This window comes from Cyanistes caeruleus, chromosome Z, assembly GCF_971803275.1.
Source record: "Cyanistes caeruleus chromosome Z, bCyaCae1.hap1.1, whole genome shotgun sequence".
NCBI classification, from domain to species: domain Eukaryota; kingdom Metazoa; phylum Chordata; class Aves; order Passeriformes; family Paridae; genus Cyanistes; species Cyanistes caeruleus.
The window spans coordinates 29,560,677-29,581,456 of NC_141732.1; the positions used below are offsets into that span (position 1 = coordinate 29,560,677).

Below are 20,780 nucleotides of genomic sequence, written 5' to 3' on the forward strand. Positions count from 1 at the left end.
TGTTGAATCTTCCATACCTTTCCTGCAACTTCAAGCAGTAGTCCTTAGTACTGTCAGTTTGTCTGATGACTGTGATGATATGACTGACTTTGGAAGATACAGTAGTGCACGTTACAGACACAAACAGAAGTGTCCTCAGTCAACTGACAAGTATTTTAAGATTAATCTCAGGTATTCTGACAGATGTAGTCAATGACAACGGTCATATTTCAGATGCAGGAAAGCATTTACCAGCTGGTAAAGCTGAAGTATGATAACCAGCACATTGCTCATCTGTGAGATACTTTAAATCCACACAGATTCACATCCCAGAATTGGAACTAGTCAGCTGATCTAGCAAGCGTTGTTTTCCAAAATGGCACTATATACTAGAAGTATGTGATATGCTCTTCCTTTTCTTGATGATTTTATCCATGCCAGAAAATGGGACAGGAATTGCAATAATAGAGCTGAAGAAGTGAAGGTGATATGTACTTTATAGATCACTTCACACAGTGGCCATTCATTTTCTACAGTCATGCATGATAATACAAAGGACACTAAGACTCTATTCATGATGTGATGATTTTATGGAAAGACTGTGCATTCTGATTTTTGTTTATTGCAGCTCCATCTACCTGGCAGTGAGAATGCAGGCAGGAACATGAAAAAAAATCACACAACACAAAAACTGACTTATGAAAGTCTTTTATTAGATTGATAAACTTTCACTATATTGTTTCAACTTGAATATTGAGAAACAGACTGAATAATCACAATATTTTAAAAAATCACAACAAGTAAAGCCAAAAATTCATTAATGTATTTCCAAGTGTAAAACTTCCTAAATTTTATTCAAACCATGGGCATTGGAAAAAGGCTGTTTTGCCACCAAGAAGTTATTCTGTATCCCCTAGATTAGGTAGCAAACATATTTTACTTAGCTTGTTATTAGTGTGTGTGGGGTCTCCAGTTCCAAGGTTCTTTTTTTTTGCAAACAGAAAAGTTAGCTGCTTCCTTGTACAGCTAATTAGTCCCATGAAATAAATGAATTTTTTTTTTTAATAAAAGTGAAGTGAAATCAGGTGTCCTTTGCAAGCAGTGCAGGGGCATAAAATGAGTGTTGAGCCTGACTGTGCAGTCAAAGGATGCAGCGTCTCTTTAAGACCACTGATTATAATGAGATTTTCCCAGTTTATAGAACATCTTTTCCACCTACTCAGACCCGTAAAAATTGCTAATAGCCCTTCCATCTGAATTGACCTCAAAAGTAAAAATCTTTGGTTTTTTTTAAGAGTGTCTTTCTGGGGCTACCCTTTCAAACCTGTAAAAAGACAAGGCTATGCAAGATTGTTCTGATCATACTCCAGCTGAGTACCATCTGCTTTTCAGCTAATGAGCACTTTGTCCTCCTAATTTCTCTCCCAATTCTTCCCCACTTCAGTGTAGAACATTGCATTGTACATTTTTTTACATTCTAAATTGGAATTCAAAGATAAAATATTTTGCAATAAAATGTTCTCTCCAAATAAAATATGGGGAAATTGCCTTTCCTCCTAATGTAAATTTTGATTTAAATTTAAATGCACTTTGGATGTAGAGATATGGAACAACCATAATTTGAAATGTGACAGAGTGGGTGTTTAGAATTTGTTTGTGTGGGAACCCTAATGACTGAAACCTTCTGAAGAACACCCATGAGTCTACATGATGTTATTTAATGTCCCACAGCATAGTTACCACAGTCCTCTGGTTCACACAGCGAAACAACCTACCCCGGCTCCTTATTTGTACACCATCTTTCCACTGCATTGTCTTAAACACTTATATTCAATCCTTTTTGGAACTAAATTCCAAAGATTGGATTCAACAGTTTTCATACAGCACTAAGTTTGACCTTGAAGCTCTACATTAAATGTTTAGTGATACATCTTTGGGCAATTTGCCTTGGATTTCAACAGCAACAAAATAAGTACTTCCTATCACTGAGTGCCAAATATGAAGCTAATGTAGGAGCATTCTTATGTTTATGACTGTGCACAATTGCTGATTATTACTGCATTTCATACTAAAATATGGTAGTGTGAAAAATAAGTGTTTTGATGAGATCTAAAATTGCATCTCCACTACCTGGTAATTTTTTTTTTTTTGTGTAGCTCTTGTATCATGTCTTCAGGCAGGAAAACTCTCTCTCTGTCCCTATGTGAGAAGCCATCTGGGTAAGCTACCAAAGATAAAGTACACACACGGAAGAGTGTACTAAGCATACTGCTTCTGTGACCAGAATTCAACACAGTTAACCTGACAAAGTAATGAAATACCGTGCGTGATGCCTTTTTGGTCTCTTTTGCTTTTATGAAGACCTCTTCTGTTCTACTCTCACTAGTACATGTGAGAGGACAGAGCCATGAATTCGAAGTGCTTAACCCTTTTTCACTCCTCTTCAACTTTAGGTTGAAAAAAAATGTTAGAAATGCATCTTTCAGAATTCCTAAAGGTTCAGGGCTTTTACCAATGGTTTGGGGAAATGCTGAATGCAAAGCACTGGAAAAATTCAGATTTTAATTGCCAGGATTTCACAGGGGGCATACTGAAACACACACATGGAATGTCTTAACTCTGTTGGAAGAACTGTGTCTTCTTAAAGAGCCACAACAGAGTTGTTCTTAGAAGTTTTTTTCTCCTGAAGAACAGAAGGAATTTTAAATTGCAGCAATAGACTTGAGGCAAAAAAGCTAGATAAGGTGTTGGAAAAACACCTCTGGGGAGATCTCAAATTACTATGTCGCTATGATTGTGCCTTCTGTTACCTGCCCTTGCAGACAAATGTATAGCATATATACACACACCCATCCAGGGTGCAGTTTGTAAGTAAAAACGTTAAGCATAAACACTTCTGTGTATCTGATACAAGGCTAATCCATGCAACTGTTCTAAACACAAAATACACAAAGATTTAAAAATTAATGAAATATGAATCTCCATGTCTGGTAAAGACATAGAGGGTCTGGAATTCTAGCACTGATAGGACTGCTAAATTCAAGGTAATGCCTACCTATGAAAGTTTGCCAGGGTGCATGAAAAGTGACTTCTCAATCCACACTCTCTGTGGTTTCCAGACATAAAAGAGCCCATACCACCAGAGAAATAACAAGCCTGCTGACAGTTCTCCCTGTAGGGATTGCATGTTCACACTACCTGCAGAGTGGAAACGGGCTCAGCGTGAGCTGCTTTGCAGCTGATGCCCCATGCTGTGTGTCAAGAGAACACATCTAGCCTACACATCAGGAAACTCCTCTACAAGTTTTAATACAATTTATGTTAGAAGCATCGACAGAAACCTTTCAGGACTCAAAAGTTTCCTATGCCATGGCTTTACTGGCAATATGTTGAGAGTCAAGGTCCTGTGTGCTGATTGTACTCTGCAAGTAAATAGGTTAGTCCCTACACAAACCATGACAATCAGGTTGGCAGTACTTAGCAGCCTGACAGTCACCCACCTCTAACCCATGGCAAAATCCCAAACTTGTGCTGCAAGAACTGACAATATAATTGAATACCTCAACATAACAGCTTAGATTGGATGGGTGATGTAGTGTCAAACTCTACCACCCTGGCCAAACACGAGAAGTCTGGTATGTAGCAGCAGGCATGGTAAGAGGGGGTCACAGTAGCTGTTACTCTGGAAATAGCAACATATTTAATAATTACTGGAGCCAGGGCTGCACAGAGTTTGCATCAGAGGGGGAGGAACTGCCTCTGCAAGAGTATGACAGCTCTGCAGAATGGAGATGAAGAATACAGTCCAGAGTGACACATACGCTGAGCACACTCACCTCTTGCTTATTCAGTTCTGGGCCAAAAGGACCAGCTATTGTTTTGCACTCAGGAGGAAAAAGTGCACACTGATTAAAACTTTATTTTAAACACTGCAGTGATCAGCTTCTATGACGGTAAAAATGCTACTTGTTACAAGCGACACAAAATTGCCTTTTGTTGATCTGCATATCACATTGTCTCTTAAAAGAAGATAAACTACACTGTAGCACTATGACAAATGCTATTCCAAAAATAAAGTTTATATATCTTAGGAAACTTCTCTAAATGCCCAAATTACGTTTGCCATTAAATGCTTTATACACCCTGCAACACATAATTTAGGACCAAGCAATATGTGGTTTACAAGACATTTATCCCCCAAGATATTTATCCCCCAAGCTGAGCTCCCCTACAGCTTCATGCATTGTTTGGAAGAGAGCACTGAGGAGAGAAGTGGGACTTTGACCCGGAGTTTTTTAAAATAGCAGGAACAGAAAGAAGCTCTCATCTCTGGTCACGGCTTGGAATCACACCCCAAGCTGTGGTATTCTGAAGCCAAATTCAGACTAGAAGCTTCCTCTGAAAAGCAAAGTGATTATTCCTGCTTGCTCTAAGATCAGCACTGGTACCACAAGTTCCAGTGTCCACATGAGCTGAATGAAAATAAAGTCCCAGGTGCTCTCTGATCTGGCCGTGTTATATGCATAAAAATTTTGAAAATGCTGTCATAATGTCTGTGATCAAATATGTGTTAGAGTTCTACTGGTAGAACTATGAAAATGTCACTTTATTAAAAAAAAAAAAAAAAACAAAAACAAAAACAGAACCACAAAACAAACAAAACCCAAACTTAACACCTAATCCCCCAACAAACAAAAAATCTAAACCCATTTAATTTTCAAATTTACAAATTAATATTTTTTAAATGGCCAAAATAATCGATTTCCATTTCACTCTCTATTAAACTAGCAGGAAAAAGAAAAATGAAAAAAAAAAGGAAAAAAAAAGAGGTTTTAGAGACCATACTAATTTATTTCTCTAATTTCAAATTCTCACACGTTCAATAACCAAATTTAAAGGATTATGGTATATTAGCCTAGAAATATTGCTTGAAGTTGTATTTTATTGTGAAATCTTATCTGAATGAATGGAGGAATCACGTTGCCTGCAACTATCAAATTTTAAACACATTTTTTTATATCTCTTTCTATAACTTGTGGGAAGTTTTCACTCCCATTAAACTTTGCCTGAATACAAGCATTCTCTTGTTTGTACACTAAGAATGGACAAAAGCACATTACTCACATCTGCATGTCTGTATATCAAGTTATATATTTACTATTCCATTTGTCACTAGAGTTTGCTGTCTTGTCATGAAAAAGCCCACGTAACTTTTGACACAGAACATCTAATCCTAAACAAAATGGAAAAACTTGACTGCTTCCTATATATATTTGCAGAACTGTACAAAACTAGGTTCCCAGAAGGCTGGTGCCTTTCTCTCTTATGCAAGGCAAGCGATTACTCACAACCCTGTCAAAGGCAGCAGGCAGGACCCAGTTGCCTGTTTTCTCATGGTGGGTCTCATCTCCAGGGATGCTCAACACCCCTGGGCACACAGTGAGACCCTCACCTGCTCTGATTAGAAGCAGAAAGCAAAAGACCCTATTTGTCAACATGTTCATCAGCAGCTTTTTAGCTGTTGGCTTCAGAGGCCATTAAATAAGACTTCGTGGTGTCATTAAAGACTTGTTCTGTACATTGCAGAATAAGGTCCTGCAGTGACTAAGCTGAAGGAGGAGGTAAGCTGCTGACAAGTGCTTTCATGTGGAAGCTGAACATGTCAGGGAGAGGGTCTGTTTTTGTTGAATTCCTTTGCTCATTGGATAAAACCTGGGCTCCACAGAGTGCAGGTGTTCATTTATTACCACAGTAGTGTTGTTGCATGCCTGAGCAGCAGAGCTGCTATGCTATGCTATGCTAACCTATTCAGAGTTTTTGCCTGGCTTCAACTAGCTAGTGTTTTTTGAATTTATCCTAGAGTATCCAGATGCCCCACCAAAGCCTGGCCAAAAGGTTAACATCTTATTTGGTCTGAGAGACACCAAGCTAGTCAAAAAATTGTTTCCTTCTTCTGGAAACATCTTCAGACACTGGTTGTCTGTTATGATTTGACATAAATTTCTCAACAAACAAATACACACGTAAGTATATATATATATATATATATATATAAAATTTACATTCACTTTCCAAACAATTCCATAGGCATGGAAAGCCTCATTTGAGTGCAAAATTCCTTTTAATTTTCTACACAACATCTCAGGTTGCTAAAAATGAAAGGCTGTTTTTCTTATTTCCTACTCCGGTAACTCAATAACATTTCTTTAGTACAACTTACGTTGACAAAAAACCAGGCAGTAGGAACGGCAATTAAGACTTTGATCACACAATAACTTTTTGGCGTTCTGGGAGTTTACTTATAGGAAACTGGGGCTTTGTGAGATGCTAGCAAATTACTCTGTGCTTTACCCTATGACCTGAACACTTAGAGTAGCTGCTTAGCATGCACACTGTATTATACCACACCTCTGTTACCTACACCGTAGAGGTCAGGTCAGACGTTTATGCACAGCATGGAACATGCAACTTAGTGTTGGACAGGATAGCCAGGATTTGTATTTCAGGATGTAAACTGCAGGCTCTGAATGCAGGTTAATCTTCATTACTCACTTCACATTTTCTTGCTATGTATCCATAAGCTGTGAAAAAACCATCTGTCAGTCAGGTCCTCTGTTCCCTTCTCCCAGCAAAGCATGGTTTTGAGACCCCTGAGTGGACTGTCACCATGCATCCCCATACAGAAATATCTGGCATTTTAGAAAAGGCACAAGAAAATGGCATTTTCAGAAGAGTCAGATCCCACTCTGAACATAACTCACAGTAATCTATTCCTGAAGCAATTTTTGAGGTACTGATATATATTTTAAAGACCTGAGCTCACTGACATCTGCTCCTAGTCTCTGCAAGAACTGTGTCGTGCTCATGGTGCATTCTTCTCGTCAAGTATGCCTGTAAAATCCAAAAGTGTTAGAAACATTCCAGTGAACTCAAGACCAGTGGAAAATTAAGCTAACATGTCTATGTTCATGCTATTGATGATGGGTTAGTCTTTGAAAACTCTCCTGAGCCTATCTGGCTCCCAGGAGACTTTCAGAAGAGCCCATGGGGTCAGGACATCTATTCCTTGACACAATGAAAAATAAAATCCTGCCAGGACAAAGGGAGACAAATGACTTCTACATTCCCTGACATCAGCCAGCTACTGGAGTTCATGCTGACATCTCTCAATCCCTCCCAAAATGAAGTGACAGTATTTCAAAAACTTATTCACCCATAGAGCACCACATTCTTTCTTACAGACAGCTCCAGAGTTTCATTCAGCTCTTGATTTCAGCTGACAGCCACTGCTGTCCTTCTGCCAGTGTGCCTACAGGCTTGGGTACAATGGGCAGCAGGAAAACAAAAGGGAGGGAAAGGGAGAAAAATAAAATTAAAATGTAATTTTTTTTTTTCCCAAAAATTAAAAATTGAATTCTTTAACCTTTAAACATGCTCATCTACTTACAGAAAGAGTACTTCAGGCACAAAAGGTTGGAGTATCAGTCACATACCACTTTAAATTGAAATAGTATCAGAATTGTCCCATGCAGTCAGCTATATTATCCCCTATCAATTTGCAGTCCCTGTATACATACATATATATAAAGTATGCATCTTTCACACAATGGTCTCCTGGTCCGTGTTGGGGTTTATGTAACAACAGTAGCTGTCATAAGGGCTGTTATCCTTGTAAGAGCAGACAATGATACTATCTTTAGGAGCCACAAAAATGTTGTCTTCAACGTCAGGGCAAGGAGTGCTGTCCCTGCTGGGAGAAGAGCTCTTCTTCTCCAAGGCACTGTATGTGGGGCCATCTCCCACGAACACATTCTCTGGCATCTCTGGGTAACAGCTCTCCAGGTATTTCAGCATCTCCTCCTGCTCCACTTTTTTGGTGAGGCTCTTGCACTCTCCCGTGGCATCGCCGGTGCTGCTGGTGGTGCAGATGAACACGGTGTCCTCTACCCTCAGCCCTCTCCTGTCCTTGCGGTAAGCTTTCCTGGCCAGCTCGTCACAACTTCCCTTGCCGGACTCTAGGTCCGAGGGGGTCCTTAGCAGCTCCATGACATCCCGGTCCTTGACTTCCTTACAGCACGGACGCATGTTCTCGGGACATTTGGTGCAGCCGTCGGTCTTTCTGGTCAGGGCAATGGCGGCGATGCCCGGCAGGCAGATGGCCGGCCCGATGGCCAGCAGCGGGATGTCGCCCAGGGTCTCTCCCTTGATGCCAGACACGGTGAACATGAAGCCGAATACCAGAAAGACGCTGACCAGAGCCACCACCAGCCCCGTCCGGGGGTTGATGTCGTCGGGTCTCAGGGTCCGCGCCATCCAGCGGGTGCGCACGGGGATACTTCCCTCCGGCGGAGCTCCCTTCGGGGCAGGAGACGGACGCCCCCCGGCAAGCTTCCGAAGTTTCCCAGGCAGCGAGGCACGGAGCACCTCGACAGCCGGCACCGCTCGGCTTCCCCTCGGTGCAGCCGCAGACGGAGGGCGGGCCGGGGCCGGGAGCTGTCCTGCCTCCTGCCTCCTCCCTCGCTCCCTCCCTCCCGCGCTCGTTCCCTCGCTCCCCGGAGCCGGTCGGAGCGGCTCTGCCGCCTGCAGCCCCGCCGCTCCCGCCCGCGCTGGCGGCGGGCGCAGGGGGCTCGGACCCTGCCAAAGGCCAGAGGTAGATTGACCGGGCGGCTTCCAGCAGCAGCGGCCGGGGAGACAGCTGCCGCGAGGGTTCACCTGCCCGCTCTCCGTTTCCTCTTCCTCGTCCTCACCCGGCCCCACCGGAGCCCCGCACAGCCGTGAGTACGAGCAGCGCCCGGCGCGGGATGCTGCGGGGCCGGCGCGGGGACTCGGCGGGCTTGCCCCTACCTGATGGCCGCTGCTGCTGCCTGGCCGACTGCTGCCGCCACCGCGGGCAGCCTTTCCCTCTCGGGCGAGGGGCAGCGGAGCCCCGACGGGCGGCCTTCCTCGGGAAGCCGGCATGTGCATCCTCCGCACGGGCTCCCGCGCTTAAAGCCTCTTCTTCGGTGAGGACGGGGCTTGCGAAGTAAATCCTCTCCCGGGCAGACAGCAGTCCTGCCCCGAGTCTTCTCCCGAGTTAGGCGCCAGTGGAGAGCGAGGCTTCGGGAGATGCTGTGCGGCAGCTGGATTTCATCCTGGAGGTGGCCCTTAGGGATAAAGCCTCTCCTGATGTTATTCCCTCCTCAAGAATGAACACAGATGTTGGGGTTCCCTTGGTATCCATGGCCTGCCGACTGTGATGGTGACGTTCTGTCCCTGTGATTTGATGCACTTCGGTGATGGTAATCTGAAGTAAGCACCACCAGCTGAATGAGTATAGGAAAGGATCTCAAATAGGTGGGAACGTGGAAAGGCAGCAGCATCTTCAGGCAGGTTGCCAGTGATACAAAAGACCAAATGCTTTCACCTGGGGCAGAGATACTGGGAGATGAAAAGGGGTTATACCAGAAATCTTCCAAGAAAATTAAGGTAACAGGAAAGGACACTCTGAACTAAAATTATGAAACCATATTTTTAAAAAAGTTTATTTAAGTTTTCCCTTTAACATGATTCATTTTCTTCATACTACAAACTTGGAAAGCTCAGAGAAGCCAATTCTGAAAACACACAGATGTTTCCCAGGTCATGAAAAGCATGGGTTTTATTTTTATTGTTTCGTCCCTACAGTACAATATCAACAGAGCATCTCTGTGTTGTAGATTTCCAACTTGCCTTGTAGAGAGCAAATCCAAGAATATAATTTTGTAAGTGGGAACAACTCCTGCCTTACAGGACACTTCATAAATGGGGTGTCAAGCTATAGTATTTACTGTTTCATTTGAAGGGTGAATAAATGGAAGTAGAAGTACACACTGGGGAGAGTTTCTAAGTCAGTGGCAATGGCATGTGCTTGAGATATTAAAAGTTTGAAATGGACCACGATCATTGTTTCAACTTGTCCTCCAGAAAATTGTCCAGTAAAATTCACACTGAATCTCTCACCTGTTGCAGACTGGGCTGAAACAGGAATGTTTTGGACTCTGTTAGAAATACCTTTCTTGACTGAAAGATTTAAAAACTAAAATCTTGCAGCCAGCACAAGGTAACTCTACTTTTGCCACTGTCCAGGATTTAGTGCTATGAGAAGTGAGACATTAGTGTTCTCAGCTCCTATTTTTCAGAGTGAAAATTTGCTGTTTCTTTCCATCTGCTGTTATACAGATGCACCGTTTTTATGTCCTCATGTTGGAATGAATAATGACTTTTTTTAACCATCAGCTAGATTCTGGATTAAAGGAAGTGATTAACTTTCAGCAAGCCTGTCCCACGTAACTAAAATGTTCTAAAGTGTAAGTTATAAAGTTATGAGTATGTTGGTAACTCATGCCATGAAAGTCACTGTTCCTGCTCCCTGACTTCCTTCGCCTTCCCTAGTGCATTTGAATAGTCTTTCAAAAAATTGGAAATTGTTCTTTTGTTGAAAAACAAATTATGATGCCTGGGGAAAGCAATTACCTAAAGCCGCATTCATCAACAGTCCTTCAGAGATAGAAAAAGGACACAGAAATGTAAATATTAGTGGCATTAGTGGAGGGGAAAATTGCTGTAAGAGCTGAAGTACATGTCAGAATATCTAACAGGACTAAAAAAGGCCCTTCAAATTTAAGCGACAGGCTTACTGAGATGGAAGAGGGAACATCTACTGTGGAACAGAAAGCTGTTAGTGCACAGAAAAACACAGAAAATGTCAGGACAAAGGTGGAACTAAATGTCTTCAATTTGTACCTTTGTGAGTGATTTCAAGACAAGATTGTATGCTTCCAGCAGGAGGGGATAGAAAGGGAAAACAATCATCCAGTTCCAGGAAAGCATGCCACAATTGTTAAAATTGTCTTTCCAAGCTAGAAGTCAAGAGATCAGCAAGTGCCACTTAACACAACTAAGCAACAATGCAAATGGTTGAATTTTCTGTCCTGTTCATAACCAAAGGGAAAAAAACCACTCCTTTGAGGTGAAGTATGTTTCTGTTCTGGAGCTGTACACAAAAATTAGGTACTCAACCACATTTTTTACCTCAGTTCTCAATGGCAACCTCTCTTCTCCCCTCTTGAGTGGATGGGCAGCAGGATGGAGACGGAAGGAAAAAAGTGTTCTCTACTGTAATTGATCAGGTTTGTGATGACCTGAAGAACCTGAACATGTGTGTCTATGGGATCTGATGAGATGATGTGCTGCTTTTGTCTGGGATAGAGATTTTTAATTTTCTTCACAGTGTCTGATATGGGGCTGTGTTTTGGGTTTGTACTGAACACAGGGTTGATAACACAGAGATTTTTTTGTTATTGATAAGCAAGGCTTACCCAGAGCCAAGGCCTTCTCTGCTGTTTGTACTTCCATGCTGGGGAGGAAGTTGGTGGTGCCTGAGAGGCTGGGAGGAGACACAGCTGGGACAGGGGACCCCAAGGGATCAACGGGATAGTCCAGACTATGTGACATCATGCTCAATACATAAAAGTGGGGGGAAGAAGGAGGAAATATGGGACATTCAGAGTGATGGTGTTTGTCTGCCCAGGTCTTTGTCAGGTGTGATGGGTCCCTGCTCTCCTGGAGATGGCTGAACAACTGCCTGCCCTTGGGAAGCAGTGAATGAATTATTTGTTGTGATTCGTGTGCATGCATGGCCTTCAGTGTCTCTGCTGAACTGTCTGTATCTCAACCTGTGACTTTTCTACCTTCTGATTTTCTCTCCAATTCCAGTGGTGAGGGGGTGAGCCCTGCACTGGGGCTCGGCTGTTGGCTGGAGTTAAACGATGACAGACGCATCCCAGAGTCCCAAGGGAATTAGGTGACAAGCCACTCTCTCCATGGTACTTGAAAAGTCCTGGCAGTCAGGTGAAGTCCCAGGTGACTGAAAGAGTAGAAATATTGGACCCACCTTTAAAAAAGGTAGGAAAGAGAACTCTGAGAACTACAGATCTCTCAGCCTCCCTGGATTGACCTTTCCTGTTAAAAGCTACGCAGTAGCTCTCTAAATTGTCTAAATAGGGATTTGGTTGGTGGGCTGTTCAGTGGATAAGGACTTCTTTGAAAAGTCATACCCAGAGGATAGTGGTCAACAGCTCAATCTTCACTTGAAGTTTGGTAATAGATGGTATCACTTAGGGAATCTGCCCTGGGACAAGCATGGTTTAATGTATTCCTCAGTGATGGAAAACCATTGGCAGGTTTGTAGCCAACCTGCTCTGAGTGGTTTGAGTGGTGCTGCTGACACATGTGTAGGTTGGAGTGCCATCTAGAGGGACCTGGACAAGTTTGAGAAGAGAGTCCATGGGAATCTCATGAGGTTTAACAAGACCACGAACAAGGTGCTGCACCTGGATCAGGGCACTCCCAGTATCAACACAGGCTGGGGATGGATTGAGAGCAGCCCTGCCCAGAAGGGCTGGGGGCTGCTGATAGATGACATGACCCAGCCATGGGCACTCCCAGCCCAGAAAGCCAAACGTGTCCTGGGCTGCATCCAAAGCAGCGTGGGCAGCAGGGGAGGGAGGGGATTCTGCCCCTCTGCTCTGCTCTGCTCTGGTGAGAGCCCACCTGGAACCCTGCATCCAGCTCTGGGGTCCCAGCACAGGAAGGACAAAGATCTGTTGGAGTGAGAAAGGACTAGGGCCACCAAGATGATTAGAAGTATGGAATGAAGTATTTCTACAATGAAAGGCTGAGAGAATTGTTGAACCTCATGAGATTCCTGTGGGCCCACTTCTCCATCTCACCCACATCCCTGTGGATGACATCCTGTCCTTCAGGAGTGTCAAACAACCCACTTACCTTGGTGTCATCTGCAAGTTTGCAGAGGGTGCGTGCAATACCCTCATCTATGTCATTAATGAGATATTAAATAACACTGATCCCAAAACCAGCCCCTGAGAGACATCCCTTGTCACTGATGTCCATCGGGACTCTGAGCTGTTGACCACTACCCTCTGGATGTGACAGACCAACCAATTCCTTATCCATCTAAAAGTCCACTCATCAAACCTATCTCTCTCCAATGTAAAAAGCAAGATGCTGTGAGGGACTGTCAAAGGCTTTACAGAATATAAATGAATTCACAGCCCTTCCCTTGCCCACTGATGTAGTTACTCTAAACATTCTCTATTTCCACTCACTGGGGATTTCTCCTGACTGCCATGGCTTTGCAAATAGAGTGAAGAGTGATTTGTTAACTGCATTAGCTAATTCTCTAAGGATTTTCTGGGATGCATCTCATAGTGGATCCCATAGACATACATGTTTTGGTTCCTCAGGTGATAAGAAAACTGATCTCCTAAGGAAGAAAGCTCCCACCTTGCTGTCCATCCACATCCAGGTGTGGGAAGAGAGACTGACAATGAAAAAAAGTTGCTGAGTATCTCGGGCTTCTCTCATCCATTTTTTCCGGTTTTCTACTTGTGCCATCGGAGGAGTATGTTTTCTTTGACCTTTCTTAATTATGGAGCAACCAAAACAGCTATTTGGATAAGCAGCTTTAGATGTACTACATTCCTTCTGGTTTTTTATGTAGGTTTGAAGACAGAGATCAGAAAGGGATGGACCGAGATGGATGTGGTGAAAAGGGTACCAGTAGAATGACAGGTAATTTTTCCTGGTACTTCTTTCTTAAACCCTTTTCTGAACCTGCTGTTTTGCAGATACGATTGTCTGCTTCGGTCTTCTTGCTTTCTTGCAAGAGCAAAAACTTTCTCTGATCAGGCAATACTGCAAAATCCATGGAAAAGTGTATGTGCCATACTTTTTAGTATCCTAAAATTAAAAGATCTGGCAGATGGAGTTTTGAATTAATACATTATAACTGACAGCTGTCTTACATATAAGATCTCAGCCACACCATGCAAGAACTCCACAAGCCCATAATAACATCATAGGTAAAATTAGACTCTTAATTTTCACCTTCCAAACTCTGTGGCAATGCTAAAACTTGATACTCTTTTTGAGTATGGGCTCATGTAAGTCCGATCTATAATTTGGATATGGAACATGGGACTTGTTTTGCTAGCAAGTTCTGTGTGGATTGGGATACTCAAGTTTCAAGCTTTTACTAATGTACTTGTGCCCATATTTGAGCCACACCATTAGCTTGAGGAGACAGTCAGGAATTCTGCTGAGGTCACTGGCAGACACTTCAAATCTGCTCAAGAGCTGCTTCACAAAAGTCCTTCCTGTCTGCAGCAAGTACTCCTTGCTTAAAGTGGATGCTGAATGCGCAACATCCATCTCCAGGCCTTTTTGTACATTGTGTTTTCTTGGCAGCATATACAAAAGGAAATACTTGACAATTTCTTTGTAAAGTGCAACTATGTGCTGTGATCCTCATATACCTCTGTTGAAAGACTTCTTTTTTTCTTTATTTGAAAATGCTTGTTGTTTACCCAGCTTCATATACCATAATTACCTAATATATATATTTCTTAGGGGATCTGTGTAGCCACTTCTGATGCCTCTTCCATGCCTCTGGACTGCTCTCAAAGCCCCAGGCAGTGCTGTGTGTCTTCATGTCCTCAAGCACGAGAAGTTCACCTGAGGGAGGATTTTTGGGCTCTGACTGTTCACTTAAGCCCCTGGGTCTTGCTCTTCGTAGACAATCATTTGTGCTTGACCGCTGCTTGCTGGCCAGTTGGCCGGATGTGGAAGGACTCTGCTGATGAGAGCATCTGATCAATAAACAAGGGGCAAAAAAGAAATAACAGATGCCTGAAGGGCTTGTGTTTTGTCACTGAGCCATCACACCAGGAGTGGGATTCAGAAACCCTGGTAGTGAGTCATGCATCCGTCTTGAGGTGACCTCGGGGACTTAGCAGGATTGCTGTGGAAGAGGTACAGGCTGCTGTATGAGTCACGGCATCAGGCAATAAATTAGCCAATATAATTCACTGGGAACTTTATCTATCTGCATCGCTCTGCCTGATGTGCTCTTTCCCTTTGGGAAGCTTCTGATTAAATATACTTTATTTCTTCTATCAAAAATTGCTCACAAAAAATGCAATAAACTCAGGGGAGTCACCCACAAGTACTGTGTGTTATGCACAGTGGTGAATAATGGGTAGCTTGCTTTGTCCCAGAGAACTTAGCAAACACTTCTTAAAGGGGGTCTCTAATTGAGTTGCTTGTCTGTGAAGAAAGAGGAAGGGAAAAAGGTTGTCTTGACCTACCTCTGCAGAAGAAACTAATAATTTTTGATATGCTGGAACACTTTTAAAGCAGTTTTAAGCATAATCATGACCATGTATTAGGGTACTTGCAATGACTAATTCTTTCTCTGAAGCTTGCTGACATCCTTCCTGTGTGTTTAGGAAAATTTAGTAGAAAACTAAGGAAACTGATCAAAAGGCTATGCATGTTCCTTGCAGGCTCTGGAAGATTGGAACTTCCCAAGCCAATTAAACTTGAAGCAAATATGGGGATGGATATCATCAAAGTCTATAGCTCATTTTAACAATGCAGATATGTCTTTAAAAAAAAAAAATCATTCTATGCTGTGGATATGAAAGAAGAAATGAAATCTTTGTCATAATAGTCCTGATTGCCTGACCCGTGATTACTTCATGCCACATCTGCACCTTTGTTAAGATGTAGCAGCTAATCCAGGGAAACATTTCCAGGCATATGAATGATGAGAAAATAATCAGAAGCAGTCAGCACGGATTCACAAAGGAGGAAGTCATGCTTGATCAACCTGATAGCCTACAGTAAAAGAGCTGGCCTGCTGGATGAGGGGAGCGTGCAGACTGTCTATTTGGACTTCAAGTAAGGCCTTTGACACTGTTTCACGTAAGATCCTCCAAGACAGGCATTTGTATGGCTTTAGTGAGCAGGCAGTGAGCTAGACTGAAAACTGCTCAAATGGGCAGACCCAAATGCTGATGATTGGTGGCACAACTAGCTGAATACCAGTGACTAGCAGTGCACCCAGGTGTCAACACTTACTCCTCCAACAATCTTCATTAATGACCTGGATGATGAGGCGGAGTGCATAATCAGGAATTTTTCAGAGAACATAAAACCAGGATGAGAGGCTGATATCAGAGAGTCATGTTGCCATCACAGGGACATCAACAGCCTTGAGAAATGGGCTGACAGGAACCTAATGAAATTCAGCAAGGGCAAATGCCAAATCCTGCACTTGGGGAGAAAAAAAAATGAAAAATGCTAGGTACTGCCCAGCTGGAGAGCAGCCTGAGAGAATAGGACCTGGGGGTCCTGGGGGACACCAAGCTGAACATAAGACAGCAGTGTGCCTTTGTGGCAAAGAAGAATGATGTCCTAGGCAGCATTAGAAGGAGTATTGCCAGCATCTGGGAGATGATCCTGCTCCTTCACTCAGAACTGGTGAGGATATCCCTGGAGTACTTTGTCCAGCTCTGCACTCGCTCGGTACAGTCATGAGCACATTGCAGAGAATCCATTCTTCAGTGCACCCTTCAATGGAAGGGTCATTAGGATAACTGAGGGACTGGATCACCTTTGCTATGAGGAAAGGCTGAGGGAGCTGGGCCTGTTCAGCCTGAAGAGGAGAAGGCCCAGACGGATCTCTTCAATGTCTATGAGTGTGTGATGGGAGATCACAAAGAAGACACAGCAGAGCTCCTTCCAGTAGTGCCCAGTGACAGGGCCAGAGGCAGTGGGCACAAATATGGGAGGTTCCCTCTGAACTTCGGGATACACTTTTTCATTGTGAGGATGACCAGACACTAGGGCAGGTTGCCCAGAGAGGTGGTGCAGTCTCCATCCTTGGAAATACTCAAAAGTCATCTGGACAGGGTCATGGGCAACCTGCTGTAGATGACCCTGTTTGATAAGAAGTTTCTTCCAACATGCACCATTCTGTGATTCTGTTATGGCAGAGGAAATGATGGATGAGTGTGAACATGTGTGCATGTACAGACTGAGCACTCGCTCATCACTGTGCAGGGGCACTGGAGAGAGATGGCAAAGCATTTTTTACTGGAGATGCAAGCAGCTCACTTTGAGGGGGTGAAATCTGCATGGTACACCAGGAATTCTCTGGGGAAAAGTGTGCTATGGGGCACAAAGTCTGCACAGAAGTTACAGGGCAGCTGTGTTCTTGAATAACATGGAATCTGCTTTTTTTTTTTTTTCAGGACACATTTAATGTCTATTACCTGTCAAATGGTGATGGCTTCCCTAACCATCTGCTCCAGCAAATCATCAGCAATCACATGGCTGCAGGCACCAGGAGTGACTTGCTGCAGTCCCATGCTAGCCCCTCACTCTCAGGCACTTCCCTGGCAGCCCCCCTTGCTGCCTTTGGGAAATACCTGCTTCTTCACCCTCTACCACCCAGCAAACCGAGTATCTGAGAGGAGGTATCTCAGCAATTGCCCGCCAGCAGCTGAGAGGCCACAGGCACTCCCTGGGGGACATCTCACCTCAGCCCAGCTAGCTGCTGCTGGTGGCTGCTGTGAAGAGCCTTCAGAGCCTCACTAAGGACCAGGGGAGAGAGGTGAGCTATGGGATAGGTTGTCTGTCAGCTCTGCTGTCCCAGTGATCAACACCTAGCAATAAGCACAGCTGGGGATCAGACCAAATCTAGTATACATACATAGTATTTCACTGTATAGTGAAATTTTATTTTTTTTTTTTTTTTTTTTTCATTTGGCTTCTGGGTGCACCAGAGACCAAGATCAGGGCGTGACAGAAGTCTGTCCAGGCTTCCTTCCAACACTGTGAACATGCTGCTGAAGACTGCCTTCAGAGGAAGTAGTGTTTGAGTTTGTACCCACAGGTAGCTTCAATGAGGAGATGTGGGGAAGAATATGCAGAAGTGGTTGTTAGGAAGATCTTGCTGTTTTCCTCCATGGATAGTGCATTGAATGGGTAGGAAGTGGTAATAGTAGTAAGGCCTCTGTGGTGGAGTGGGGAAAAATCAGATGTTCTGTTGTCCAAAGAAAAATGAATGTGCATCACCATGGCCCTTGCATGCCACCACTGTCTAAAAATTAAGAACTGACTTGTACAAACCTCAGTAATAAGAGTGGCTAAATGTGTACTTGATTAACCTTAGTGCCCTACCAGCTAATTAGGCAGCTTATGGGGACAGCTTCACAGATGGTAGTATTTCCTTTCTATGGACTTGTTCCCTTTTCCCATAAGCTGCACCCATATGTATCCATTATCTAACTAAGCCATCACAGATGGTGAGATGACAACAACCATGAGTCAGTCATGGTACTGTACTGTGTCAGGGAGCAGTAGTTAAAGGAAGGGCTGTGTGCTCATTGTTCTGGGAGCACAGCTCTGTGAATGCTTTATGTATAGACCAGATCCTGGTGTTTACTACATGAGGAGGTGTGTAACCACACAGGGTGAAGGGCAGTGATGCTGCTGGCAGGAGGACTTTGCCAGCATTACAGACATTTCAGTGTAGTTGGGTATTCTTGTGTTCCAAAGGCATTTGATGCAGTTTGATAAAAATTCTATTGCTGTATATTGGGAGTGCTTGCAACATTTAGAGTTGGTGAAAACCTTGCATCAGGGGACATCAAATGGTTACTGATTACAAGTGTGGATATAAATATGCTGTTTTTCACTCCCTTTCCATAGCATTGACATGTGACTCTGATAAAACGGAAGGATGCCATAAAAACAGCTACAACTGAAGGTCTCCGTCCATTCCACAGGATAAAACTTCCAGAAAACTATTTTCTCTCCCACTACCCAACCATTTTCATGTTCACATGACAACATAGAGACAAAAAAAAACTTTGGTGTTTAAAACAGTCCTAATTTTTGCTAGAGTCTTCTCATCAGTCTTTGTAGAGAAACAGAAGTCTTCTTTTGCTAATCTATGGAGTTTTTCACAAGAAAACTATTTCCTTTATAGCTTTCTATTTCTCTGATGCCAGCTGCCTGAAAATTTGCCATCAGTTGTCTCCTCCCATTTCCCATCACTCCAAGGTGTGTTATGGGTCAAATGAGTCTAGGGATGTCATTTTTAAGGATGAGTTATTCAAAGGCAAAAGTTCTCTTCATTTGTCTCTGTGAGCTTCCCTGCAAACAGAAGTTTTTTCTTTGCCTCTACAAAACCACAAATCTTCAACTATTACTTTTCCCCCTCTGTTCCAGCACCTCACTGTATTACAATTACTCCACCTTTTGCTCAAAGTCCACACTTTGAACACTCTATTCCTCCCAAAATACTTTGTCATGAATTAAAGCAGTTTTTTCAGAACACTACTGTCTATCTCCATAGCTTTAACAGAAAAATATTTCAGCTTATTAAAGCATCTCCTTATTCTCTACCTCTTTTGAAGCTTAATTCCTTTCTTCACTATCTCTGATAGTTTGTAAAGTCTCTTTTTACATGTTGATTACTCTCTCTTTCTCTCTCTGGAAAAAACCCATTAATCTGCCGGTCACATCTGGGTAATGAAAGGGTTAAAACCTTGTCCAGGCTCTGTAGATGGTTTTGTGATCTCTGCCGGAGCAGCAGCTGGAGCTGTCTGCGATGGAAGATTCTTCATGGTAGCTCTAGAGAGTGTGGTCACTGTCTCAGCTCGCCGCAAGTCAAGAGCGCTTTTCTTTCTCTACTCGACCATCTCTGGTGAATTCAGTCAGAGCAAAAACTGCAGCCGAGCCAGGGACCGGCCTGGCCCGGCCAGAGCCCGGGGGGAAGCTCCGCAGGCCCCATCTCTCGGCCGGGAGCCGCGGCAGGCCCAGCCCAGCCCCTGTGCGGGCCACATGGCCTGGGCAGGGGAACGGGAGGCCAGCTGGAGCTCTGCTACCTTTCCCAGCCAGAAACAAAGAGACAAAGAAATTCCCAGGCTTAGGTCTTAAGGTGGCGTTCACGGATGGCAATTCTTAGAAATGGCCAGCTGTTGTCTGGGTGAAAAACTCTCACCAGCCTCCAGCAGTTTTAACTTCTTTAGGTGTTTCTCTTTTGTTTTCTTAAATGCCAATCTATCACACCCCCTTAGCCCATCTCCCTGTGTAAAGTGAGCACAGGCCAATCTGTAACCCTCCTATGATGCTGTCATGATCTGTGGAAAGGAGCAACCAGCCATTGGTGTGTTTTGAATTGTACCTTGTGCTTTTACAGGAAGCTGCAGTGTGGCAGGATGAGAAATTAATTAGCCTCATGCTGCCACAAGCATTTCCAGTCCCAGCTGACAACAGACTAATTAAGAACCTCCCTGTGGTGTCTATTTTAGATAACCATTTAGTCTGATACAATTTTACCAGGGCTTTTCTAATGGTTTATTTCACAGGCAACTCATTAGATTAATTTGTGTGTCAAACAGCAGGAACTTGAATAGACATTTTGAATTCCCAGCCACCAAAAGTCAAGACGGTTTTGCCAGAGTGCACTAATTTTATCAAGGCAAAACACACGCTTCCTTCTGATATTATGTGTAATGTCATTTGTTTTTGGATGTTACCTTAACCTAAGTCCAGAAGTTTTGAAAACTGAGGGTGATCTTATAAGTGCTGGTTCTTAGGACCCGATTAATGCCCCTGTATGTGATTTGCCCATCAGAGTCACCTGTGGTGCTTGCAGACTGAGCACCAGGAGTGCCAAGTGCACCACATTATCAGTCTTGTCTGTTTCAGCATCTCAGTGAAGACTGAGGAAGCAAACTTCCTGCTAGCCCAATGCGTCTATGACTGTGGAAAATGCTCAACCTTCAGGATCTCCCACGAAGCCTAACAGAATGAGAAAAGGGCCCTACATCCCTCAAATGGCAGGAAGGAGCGCCCTTCCTTTCTACCTTAACTTTCAGTATTAAGCTTAGCCCTATCTAACTGCA

General features: G+C 43.6%; 2 protein-coding genes and 1 long non-coding RNA gene across 3 annotated transcripts in view; 2 read left to right on the top strand and 1 right to left on the bottom strand.

Moving 5' to 3' along the window:
- LOC111941232 (atrial natriuretic peptide receptor 2-like) overlaps positions 1 to 2,310 on the top strand; it is a 58,659-nt gene extending 56,349 nt beyond the window's left edge. Inside the window, exon 28 of the mRNA XM_086867156.1 lies at positions 2,136 to 2,310. Coding sequence (XP_086723282.1) covers positions 2,136 to 2,242 — 107 coding nt within the window. The 3' untranslated portion in view covers positions 2,243 to 2,310. The remainder of the gene's footprint in view (positions 1 to 2,135) is intronic.
- Positions 2,311 to 6,981: 4,671 nt separating this feature from the next.
- On the bottom strand, positions 6,982 to 8,346 carry TMEM215 (transmembrane protein 215). The gene has a single exon (XM_023944370.2). It carries the CDS (start codon positions 8,290 to 8,292, stop codon positions 7,579 to 7,581), a length of 714 nt encoding a protein of 237 aa, XP_023800138.1. The 5' UTR covers positions 8,293 to 8,346; the 3' UTR covers positions 6,982 to 7,578.
- A 309-nt stretch (positions 8,347 to 8,655) lies between these two features.
- Positions 8,656 to 15,555, top strand: LOC147648285 (uncharacterized). The gene is made up of 3 exons (XR_015280623.1): positions 8,656 to 8,753; positions 13,520 to 13,590; positions 14,428 to 15,555. It is a non-coding gene; the product is annotated as an uncharacterized LOC147648285 (long non-coding RNA).
- The last annotated feature ends 5,225 nt before the right edge of the window (positions 15,556 to 20,780 follow it).